The following is an 11,565-nucleotide window of genomic DNA, read 5'->3' on the forward strand; positions in this document are numbered from 1 at the left end:
TCCTGGTTTTAATTCTCTTGATCTGCTAAGAAAAAATTAAATGCCTCCTTCTCTTAATTTGTTATTTATCTAAAAATAATTATTTCCAAGTAAACATGTATGTCCTATTTATTTTCAAATGAACATATGTATTCTCTCGAACATTCAAGGACTGTGTCTGGCAACTACAGCATCTTAAAGGAAAAGTTGAGATGTGATTTTAGACAGCTAACTGGATGCCAGCCACAGAAATCTTTATCCTGGAATTCATTATAAAACCTTTCTGCCAAGACTGAGCACATCCGGTGAGGAAGGATTCTCTGTTAGCTGTTTGCAAAAGGCTTAAAGACACTGTTGAATTCTAATTGGAAGATTAGCATATGTACATTGTGGAAGGCTTAAAAAATAATACTAATAATTTTATTTGCCAGAATCTTCTACTGCAGATGTGTGGTTTCATTTAAGAAATGCTCATTACAGAATGAGTCATTCTAAACTTCCACTGACTTTATGCTGCTCTAGGACCTTAGGATCACCATGCATTTGCTTGCTGAAGCAACTACAAAATTCACACTTGAGCTGTACCGGCAGCTCAGGGAAACAGAGAACAACATCTTCTACTCCCCGATCAGTATCATGACAGCATTAGGAATGCTCCAGCTTGGAGCCAAAGGAAACACTAGACAGCAAATTGAGAAGGTAGGTGTAAGCTTCATTTCATTGACCAGTTTGAACCTGTCTCTCCATCGCTCTGTCAGTGTGCAGATGGATAATGATAAAGCCAGAGGTCTGAGATGAAGAAGAAGATGCTGAACAGTCATTGCCATGGCGATGAGCACAGAACTGTGGGAGGGACACACCCTTCCCAAACATGGTCCAGACACTTCCTGGACAGCCTTTGGGTACTGGTGAGGATGATTGCCTTCATGTGCCCAACAGCTAGAAGTGAGCATAAACTGTGGAGAGCACTGATGAAAGCTGTGGATGGTCTCAACTCTGAGGGGGTGAATTGAGGTGTTTCCTGGGCAACAAGCAAATAGGCATTATTCATATGCCTGGCGAATCAACTTTTGGTGTTTTGTACAAACTCTTGCACTAAAGTTGAGAGGATTTTTTCATTTTTTTTATCTGTTATTTCCAGGTTTTGTTCTGTTTTTGTTTCATTGGACTTAGACAGAACTTTCAGTGAAGTTTTTTTGTTTGTTTGTTTGTTTGTTTGTTTGTTTTGCCCCACTTGCTGTCTCTTCCAGGTTCTTCAATTCAATGGAGCTACAAAGAAGACAACAAAAAAATCTCCAGACAGTCATGTGAGTCCAGGGCAAAAGCTGCAGATTCCTAACACGATGATTTAAAGAGAACATTTGTATTTATAATTTGAAGCTTTATAATTTTAAATGGGCATTTCACAACTTAAAAAATGAATCTGTAAGGGAATTTCCAAACAAAAGATATAAAAACACAGAGTAGCGCCACATTTCTTTCTGTAGTCAGCATGTGTACGATTTTGTTTTAAGCACAGAAGGTCAATGTTGGATCTAGAGTAGAATGCCCTGGCTTCAGCTCTAGCTCCGCACCTCACACATGCAGAACAGGAGCCAAGCACAAACAATCTGAATAGCTGAGACCACGATCTAGTAAAGTGGAATTAAAAAGGAATATGACTCAATATATTTAAGCAAACACACACAAAAATCTTTGACCTGCAATAAATAAGAAAGTGTAATGAATGTTAGCTATTGTTATTGTAAGACAATAGTAATCGTCATTATCACAATAATGTTACAATTTATCTTAATTTAATAGTCACATATTCAAGTACTTCTTGGAAAATGATTGTTTCACATCAATATGGGTTTAGAATCTTAACCATGCAAACCTCTTAGCTGGAAAAGAAAGCTATCCTAATTCAAAGATACTTAGATTCATAATTTGGCTGTGTAGCATCTCTTTAAAGAGGTCATTAAATTCTCTTCACCTCTTTGTTTTCATCTAGATTGCACTCAGTCTTAGATTACTAACATGTAGTCCAGTCTCTAAATGAACAGTGGGCAATACTATCTTACAGATGCTGAGAATTTCAAACATCAGACAACTTAAGTCAAGACAGCCTGAAAGCACTGTATATTTAGTTCAAAAGTAGCAGATTGGAATATTTTTTTTAAAGAAGAAGAAGAAAAAAGGCATTTCTGGAAGAAGTTGAATGTAAATTGGGAATAAGATAAAATGCAACACTTATCAGAGAATATTCAAAAAGTTGTCTTTGAGATTACAGGTGTTTGGCTATTTATTTTGAATTTAGTACTTACATTAGCAGAGTGATTCAATGAACACCCGTCTTTTACATTGAAGGATGAAACATCAGAAAATGTCCATGACCAATTTCAAAAGCTTATGACTCAACTAAACAAATCCCATGGTGCTTATGACCTGAAGGCTGCCAACGGTATCTATGGAGCAAAGGAGTTCCCATTTCTCCAGGTAAGTTGCACCAGGCTTTGCATACCTTTAATCTGCATTCTAGGTCTTACATGTCTGAATGGCCATATGTAAGAGTGAGACCAGACAGATTCAGAGAGGCAACGTTTGCCCAGGGAGCACCAGCCCCATAATCACAGTTCTAAGCCACTGTAATGACCAAGAGTCTAGTGCTGTATGTGGCAAGCATGGGCTCAGGAACAGCCCCATGAAAAAGAATGTAAGTCAGCAGATCTCGTCATGAGATGTTAGTAGTGAACCAGTGCTGACTCAGTCACAGAGAGTACAGCAGGAGATTTCTGGGAAATGGAATGTTTCTGTAATGGGCAGGCTTTGGGAAACCCTGGAGAGAATTGGGAAGGTACCAGGAAATATAGCATTTCCTGCACTGAAGATATAATCAAATGAGAAATGTAGTAGTTTAACTTAGTGGTAGGCTAGCTCAGGAATAAGTCAGCTCTCTCATCACTACGAAATCTTTTCTGTCTTCCTTTACAATAAAGTATTGACCTTCACTGACATTCTTACTGTGTTCTATATATTATTACCTTAGTCAAAAAAAAATCTGTGTGTTCATAAAATAGCAGATATGGTCAGGGTCTGCTATCAAATTATAGTAGTATCATAAATAATGAAATCTAAATTATATATAAATTGTTCTTAATTCTTTTTGGTTCCTTCACATATCAAAGGAATTTTTGGAAGACATTAGGAAATTTTACCAAGCCAATGTGGAATCACTTGATTTTGTACATGCTGCAGGAGAAAGCGAAAAGAAGATTAATTCCTGGGTAGAAAGTCAAACAAATGGTACTGTATTGGAGGGTCACTGGAGAAAGTACCAGGGATGATGGGATGGTCTCCATAAATGTGAAGTGAGCCAGGATAAAGTATGGAGAAATTAGCAGAAAGCCAACCAGAGGAAACAGGAGAATCATTTACATTAATTTGGTTAGTGGTATGTTAGACAATCTGAAGACTCCACCCAGACATATTTTGATATATCAATTTTTTAAGTCACAGCCAATTCTGGAAAGCTAAGAGAAAATGATGGAAGAAGTCCGTTTCTCTTTTACTTCTCCTCTCAGAGCATGTCTGCACCTTGAGCTCCTGAAAGGATTTCTCATGCTGTCTTCAGCAGCTGGGGCAGAAATCTCAACAAAGCTTCCTCTCTGTAGACACCTATCCCATAGCTCACTCTCTTGGTAGGTCAAGCTTTCAGGAAGTCCAACATGAAAGTGAACAGGACACACCTTGAGTAGTGTTTGGCATTACCAGGAATGCACTTCAGACAATAGAGTTCTTCTCATTTGTGTAAAAGAACAATCAGGCCTTGGGTAGAATAAGACTTTGAGTAGTAATCCTTAAATTGAAAAAAAAAAAGTAAGTTACAGAGAACAGGAAGGAACAAAGACAAGTTGGTAGAATGGATCAAAACAGCTTGTCAGTATTCACTGTGAGTTGGCCATAATCGCCCAGATAGAAAGCCTATGACAAGAGCTGTCCATCCCAAGTAAATTACAAGGCACGGAGAGGAAGGCTGTGTCTTACAAACAAGTCAATGAGTCCCTCAATTAATGACTTGGGTGAACAAGCGATAAGTGACCAATGGTGAACTCTTATAGAGCATCCTCCAGACAAGTTCCTTCTACTTTGGTGATAGGCATTTTGTTCTTTCCCTGGCAGGAAAAATCAAAGACTTATTTCCGAATGGGAGCCTGAGCAGTAGCACTGTACTGGTTCTCGTGAATGCAGTGTATTTCAAAGGACAATGGGATCACAAATTTGATGAAAAGCATACTATAGAAGGAAAATTTTGGCTTAATAAGGTACTGTTTTCAGTTTATTTATATAATGTCATATAGTGATGTTATATAATTCAATTCAAATGAAAGGGATACCATGGGAAGTACAAAATAAAACAAGTCTTGTGGTTTTTTTTCTTGTAACTTTGTTTAACTAAGGACAACTAAAGAAACTTTGATTTAGACTTCACAAAATGTAAGAATTATCTCTTCAGAGGATGATTGATGTGTTTGGTATCGCAACAATATTGTCTATGCTGTCTTATGTCTCCTTTGAATGTGTTTGATGCATTGATTTGTTACAGAATACTAGTAAATCTGTCCAGATGATGATACAAAAAAATGAGTTTAACTTTAACAGACTGGAGGATGTGCAGGCCATGATTGTGGAAATACCATACAAAGGCAAAGAGCTGAGCATGTTTATCCTTCTACCAAATGAAATCGATGGTCTGAAGAAGGTGAGGCTTGTGTCTCCTACTCTTCCTTCTGCTGCCTAATTTCTTCCTGAGCTATCAAATTTAAACAAGACACTAATGAAAATAATTAAACATGAAAATAATAAAAATTTTTAAAGGAGATATTGTGTTTCATCCTGTATTACAACCTGAAACACACTGAAGAATTGTTTAATTAGTAATTAAGTCGAGCTATACACATTAAATATCAACTTCATGACAATAATAGGGAACAAGTCAAATTTTGCTGAAAGAAATAAATCACAATGTAGAGAATGTTTATGAATATCTTGAATAAAAATGTGAATATTTTGAATAAAAAAGTAAAACTTAGAGTATTATATAATAACTATAGACGGTAATGATGTCAGAAAAATATAAAGATACATCTATTAAAAGTAACATAGGTGGCTGGTAGCATAAACAATAATCTATACAAAATGATGATCTTGTTTTGAATTTTATTAATAATAATATCTAATTTTAAATTATCTAAATCAATAATATCTATACTAAATAATCAGTATGTGTTATACTTATATAATACAGCATTCATAATATTTATTGCTAAAAGTTTCCTTTAATTCATTGCTCATGTGAGTTATAGGCTTTTAGTGAATCACAGCATTTTCTTTTCTTCTATTTTTATAGCTTGAAGATAATCTCACCACTGATAAGTTAATAGAGTGGACAAGCCCACAGAATATGAACTTGGTAGAGCTGTATTTATCCTTACCTCGATTCAAAGTGGAAGAGAAGTATGACCTCCCGGCTCCACTGGAACACATGGGGATGGTGGATGCTTTCAGTGCACAGAATGCCGACTTCTCAGGCATCAGTGACAATCAAGATCTCGTGGTATCTAAAGTTTTACACAAGTCCTTTGTGGAAGTAAATGAAGAGGGGACAGAAGCTGCAGCTGCCACAGGGGTAGAAGTGTCTTTAACATCAGCATTAATAACTGAAGATTTCTCTTGTGATCACCCTTTCCTATTCTTCATCAAGCAAAACAAGACTAACAGCATCCTCTTCTTTGGCAGAATGTCTTCTCCTTAAGGCTGTAGCTCTACCATGCTTCTGGGAAGTTAGCAGAGGTGCTGTAGTTAATCGAGACCTGGAAACAACAGCTTCTCTTGCTTTGCTTTGCTTTCCCATCTCAGAATCATCACTGAGAATGTAGTGGTTAAAGCAGAATGTCTCCATTTTCTTTCTATATACACATATAAGCATTCTCTGAAAAAAATGTTCAGTGAAAAGATGAGGGGCTGTTTACTTTAAACTAACATCTGTCTGTTCATAATCTGTTCTTAAATGAGTTAAAGGAATGTATGCATTAAACTGATTACTAAAAACACCTACACTTCTTTGACTTTAAGAGATATCTGGGGGATCTTCATATGCTTCTAAATTTTGTGATTTTATAGAAAGTATTATTAATAAAATAATGATTTTTTTCAACTTATATTTCTTTACTGTATTTTCAATTACAAGAGGTTAATCATACATAATGAATATAAGGTAGAAACATATTAATCATATGGAAGGAGATATTTAAAACAGACTCAGCTGTGCTAAACTGGGATGGTATGCAGATGCACACTTTTTATTTTAATAATAAGAAAACTTTATGAATTTTTTGTTTATTGTGGTACAAAAATTCAACTCAAGGCCTTACATACTAGATAAGTTCTCTACCATTGAGCCAAGCATCCAACACAAAGAAAATTTAAAATACCACAATGCAAAGGAATATTATTAGCAAAGATAAATTATGAATATATTAATATAATTTACTTTTCAGCAGCCCTGGAAAGAGATCCCTAGAGATCTGTATTGTCCAATGTAATAATCATTAGCCAGCTGTAGCCACATACAAATTAAATGAAGTCACATTAAACAAAATTGGTACATTTTCTTATCTCACTAGTTAATATGTACCCTGAAGCAATACCTGGTTGCAGGAAGAACCACAAACTGAGATTACTCAAGCACCACACAGGAGCAGACCATCAGAAGGAAATGCCTAGCATTCCAGCCACTCACTGTAGATAGGACCACCTGTGAGCACACACTCACCAGGACACCCCTAGACAAATGTCAGCCAATCAGGGGTCCTGAACCTCAGAAACCCCTCATCCCCACCTTTATTACTATAAAAACCCAACTCTAAGTGAGCTCGAGGCTCTTTGTTTATTCTAATATGTTAGACATGCGGAGAGACCAAGATTGCAAACTAACATAAAATAAAGGCTCTTTGCTTTTACATACAGTACTCAGTCTCTATATTGGCTTTTGGGGGACTTTGCAGATTTGAACATAACAGCTAGCATGTAGTACCTTGCACAATGCAATTTTTAATATTTCTAGCATAATAATTCCATCACCACAGAACACCCTGTAGGTCATCTTAATAACCTAGAAAATTATGTGACAAATTTAATATAAGTACCTTACAAAGGCTCTTAATAAATAAAAATAGAAGGGGTTAACTCTTAAAAAACTAAAATAGAACTACCCAAATTTCAAATCCAAACTCAGATTGAATAAGAATCACTAGAAACATTGAGCCCAAAAACTATAAGAGAAAACCATGGTTTTAACTTTTAACAATATCAGATGAGTTTATTAAAAAAGACAGTGAGTTTGTAGAGTGTGACATAGTTTGTGTCTTTACAAAGAAAAAATAGTAGCCTGTACCCATGTGGATACATAGACCCTATCTGTAGAGAAATACTTACACTACAGCAACCCAGCAGAGCACATAGAAATAAAGAATCTGGGATAGCTCCCCTGATGTTCAGGGCTCAGTGGAAATGAGCATGTTCTCACAATGCTTGGCAAAAGAAGCCAGTCATCTCCTTTGATCTACTTTGGATGCAAATTGACAGAGCAGGAAAAACCTGCTTGCCTTCTCTAATCCTTCCTCTCATCTTTTATCCACCCATTCTGTGTTCTCAACTTGAAAAGGAGTCCCACTTTCTTCAGCTCACATTCACTGGCTACAGAAATGTGTTAGGTTTGATGAATCTGTCTGGTTACAAAGGTTTACCCCCCTCCCCCGTGGTCCAGTTCAGGAAAACTTTGACTTTCAAAATCAGTAGAAATCCAACTTCCTGTTCATTGTTTTGAAAATTCCACTTGTAGTAGGAACATGCAGAGTTGGGGGCAAACTTGCTTAGACGAGAATACGATCTTAGATGGGAGAGGTCGCAGCTATCTGGGCACAACTTGATAATCATCAAAAAGCTCTGTCTTATTTTATTTTGTTTTATTTCCTTTTTATTCTGTTTTGATTTTGGAATTATAAGTCATTTATAGGTATTTCAAGCAAGCAAAAATAACAGGGATTTTTATTTTAGTAATCTTTGGAGTAACAAATATGGCTCAGAGTTAGAATATATTTATAAAATTGATTCTATTTGTTCATAAATTGCACAATATATCATGGGATTCCGTAGCTGAATGTTCATGGTGTGAACTCTGGAGTAGAAAAGGACAGCTTCAGACTTTTGGTATCCTGATTTCCATGCAAGATTGCCTGGCCCTGCCTTGACATAAGGAAAGGAGCTCAGTCCTGCCTCAACTTGATGTATTGTGCTCTGCACAAACCCTGGGAGGCTTGTTCCTGGGAGGAATGGATAGGGAAGGAGGTAAATAGGAAAAAGGTACAGGAGAAGAGGAGGGAGCAGAAACTCATGGGTATGTAAAATAAATGAAAAAAAGTTATTTAAATTAAAAAGAAAAGGAAAGAAAAGATAAAAGAGAAGAGAAGAGAAGTAAAGAAAATAAAAGAAAAAAAAGAAAAGAAAAGGAAAGGAAAGAAAAGGGGAGCTTCACCTGGGAGATAGTCCACTCTGTTCTTGTCATGACACATAAGAGCCATCTTCTCTGGTTTTGTTTTAAAACAGAGAATATATTTAGCTAATCTCTAGAGAACTATTGACCTCCAGACGAAGTAAAAATCTATCACTTCCTGAAATGCAAATTCTCCAAAGTTATGTAAAATTGATATGATGTTGTGCACATTGTTTCATAAAACAACGTTTTTGGAAGAGGTGGTTAGTTAAAAGTGGATTATTGTCTCACTTAGAATTTGTGAGTAAACTCAGGCTCTTTAAGATGTCATCTGGAATATCCAGTGACTCTATGTAGACTATGGTATTTCTGTAAGGAGCTTTTAGCACCATGCCAGACAACTTAAAATGCAAACTATTGTTCTTAATTGCTGGCTGGCTGCAGGTTAGAGGGTAAAGACGTTACGCGAGGAAAAGACACAGACACGCAGCGGTCCCACGTGGGTGCACTTTAATGGGGGAGGGGTAACAGGCAGGTAAGGGCGTGCCAACACAGTAGGAAAGGCGGGGGAAGAGAAAGAGAAGAGAGAGAGGGGTCGTAGGACCCTCGCTTTTTAACGAGGAATACAAAGGCTTCTGGGAATATGTCTGTATCCAGGAGAACGCTGGGAACTGTAGTTCCGCAAAAGAACAACATTTCACCCTTTTGGTTTGATTAAAAAATAATTGAGGGACCTTAAAGGGTAGGGAATGGGGGCATAGTCCGGTCTCTCATGGCTGCTTCCTGCTGGCTTTGGGCATTGAGGGGTCCAGGGAATGTCCGATTATTCTGGCGATGTCCCACTGGCCGCTGGTGTCTGAGGTCGCTGGTGTCTGGTGATGGCTGATTGTACCGCTGGCATTTGAAGTCCTGGCTGTCGTCTGAGGTGGCTGATTGAAGAAATCTGTCTGTCATCATTAAGATGCTGGAAGGCAAAAGTTGCATTAGTAAAAGGAAAAAAAATTAAAAAGGGGGGGGAGATCTGAGGTGAGGGGAGGATAGGAAATCTGGGGGGATCTGGGGTGAGGGGGGATAGGAGATCTGGGGGGGGAATCTTAGGATGTCTGGGGTTAAGAATGATAAAAAAAAATACTTATTCCGTTAATGGTCCGCTTGTGTTTGATTTGTTTAGGTGGGTTGGGCTGGCATCCTGGAGCTTAAAGAAAGTGTCTTAAAAGAAATAGATTTTAACCATACATTCCTTAACATTTTAGGGGCCACTGCTGCAGTCAGCGGCTGGCCTGTTATGTTAAAGAGCTTTGTAGAGGAGAATCTGCTTACCACTTGACTCCGTATTTGATGATGGTACTGTAACGACAGCTAGATGGTTATTTATGAATTTAAAGAAGGGAGGGTGTGTTAACACAGCGATGGATGGGCACCACTGTTTTCCTTAGACTGTAGTAGAGGGGACTGAATCCGGCGTCCTTTGGAACTTAAGAGAACAAGCTCCCATCTGAGTTACCGTATATGAAGGATTATCTTGAGCTGTGGAGATAAACAGTTTAAGATGTGACAGGTGAATCCAATGAGGAATCCCTTCAAGCTTGGCAGCTGTGGGAGTTAAAAGAATTACTCTGAAAGGGCCCTGCCATTTAGGGGAAAGAGGTGAAGGGCGCTGGCCTGGAGGTGAGAGTAATACCTTATAACCGACGGTGGACATGTATTTTAAGTGAATATTTGGTCTTGGGATCTGACTTTTGGCAGATCTGACATCCTTAGGTGTAACAACGGGAGAGTGGTGGTTAGTGACAGCGGGAGCCTAGAGGGGCTTTGGAAGATAGGGGGAGGCGTAGGACAGGGAGGAGATGCTTTAAGCCGCCTGTGTGACCTGTGGTGGAGAGGAGACAGGGAAGAATCCGAAGACACGTGTGACCTGTTGCGGGAGAAGTGGGGTGAGGCTGGTTCGGAGAGGGAGCAGGTAGGTGACCCAGAAGAATATTTATGCGGGACTCCTGGAGACCTAGGAATGAAACGTTTAGAGGCGACATGGGGGAAAGGTGCAGGCGAGTAAACCTTGGAAGAAAGAGGAATGGGTGAGCCATCGCTGTCTCTCGACTGGGCGGAGCGAGAGCGAGTGGCCCCTCCAGGCGTGGTGGGGGGGGTATGGAGTTTGAGATTTGTCCGGGATCCATGGCGGTGAGAGCAGAAGGTCCCTGGAGGGATGGCATTGCACCAGCCTTCCAGATGCAGGGGTTGGTTACAGAGCCCATGACTGAAACGGAAGCCTGCCCGCAAAAAGGTACCGGAGTACCGCGAACACGGCAGGCCAAGAGCACAGGCATCCGAGTGTTCTTGGGGCGTGCTAAGGCTTAATTGGCCCGAACCCAGCTACCGGACGGGGGGGGGGAAGCCCCGGCTGGGAGGAGACAATTAAGCTTTTCAGGGCCAACGTACAGCCCCAAAGGCACCGCACCAGAGCGGGCCAGGAAGAGGATAGGAAAGGTTAGAAAAAAAGAGAAAGAGGCCGGGAGCACCGAACTCCCGGGCGTGGACTGAGGCAGGTTTCAGCCAAGGGCAAAAAGCTGGGGGGGGAAGGGGGAGGGAGGTTGGCGACCTAGTCCAGGACGTGCCAAAGAAAGCCGGCCGGACAGTCTCTGAGCGCCCCGGGGGGAAGGGAGCCAACTTAGGTTAACTCACGGATCAGAATCAGGCGGTGGTGGATGGCCATGGTAAACAGGTGGAGGTGAGTGCAGGCGGTCAGTTCAGACCTTCATGGCACCACTGTTGTTCTTAATTGCTGGCTGGCTGCAGGTTAGAGGGTAAAGACGTTACGCGAGGAAAAGACACAGACACGCAGCGGTCCCACGTGGGTGCACTTTAATGGGGGAGGGGTAACAAGCAGGTAAGGGCATGCCAACACAGTAGGAAAGGCGGGGGAAGAGAAAGAGAAGAGAGAGAGGGGTCGTAGGACCCTCGCTTTTTAACGAGGAATACAAAGGCTTCTGGGAATATGTCTGTATCCAGGAGAACGCTGGGAACTGTAGTTCCGCAAAAGAACAACACAAACAATA

At 39.8% G+C, this 11,565-nt stretch overlaps 1 protein-coding gene across 2 annotated transcripts; it reads left to right on the plus strand.

Moving 5' to 3' along the window:
* The first annotated feature begins 516 nt into the window (after nucleotides 1-516).
* Nucleotides 517-5,773, plus strand: LOC142858198 (serpin B4-like). Of its 2 annotated transcripts, none has more exons than XM_075987384.1 (7): nucleotides 517-678; nucleotides 1,230-1,286; nucleotides 2,329-2,457; nucleotides 3,147-3,264; nucleotides 4,141-4,283; nucleotides 4,565-4,720; nucleotides 5,369-5,773. In XM_075987384.1, the coding sequence occupies exons 1-7, from the start codon at nucleotides 517-519 to the stop codon at nucleotides 5,771-5,773; spliced, it is 1,170 nt and encodes a 389-aa protein (XP_075843499.1). The 2 variants fall into 2 exon arrangements, with proteins under 2 accessions (XP_075843499.1, XP_075843500.1); XM_075987385.1 differs by having other exon boundaries at nucleotides 4,628-4,720.
* The last annotated feature ends 5,792 nt before the right edge of the window (nucleotides 5,774-11,565 follow it).

This window comes from Microtus pennsylvanicus, chromosome 10 (assembly GCF_037038515.1).
Source record: "Microtus pennsylvanicus isolate mMicPen1 chromosome 10, mMicPen1.hap1, whole genome shotgun sequence".
NCBI lineage: Eukaryota > Metazoa > Chordata > Mammalia > Rodentia > Cricetidae > Microtus > Microtus pennsylvanicus.

Coding starts and splice junctions, on each gene's coding strand:
- LOC142858198 (XM_075987384.1), top strand. CDS start 517: ATGCATTTGCTTGCTGAAGCAACTACAAAATTCACACTTGAGCTGTAC. Junction 1,287..2,328: donor AAAAATCTCCAGACAGTCAT/GTGAGTCCAGGG, acceptor TTTACATTGAAG/GATGAAACATCAGAAAATGT. Junction 4,284..4,564: donor GAAAATTTTGGCTTAATAAG/GTACTGTTTTCA, acceptor GATTTGTTACAG/AATACTAGTAAATCTGTCCA.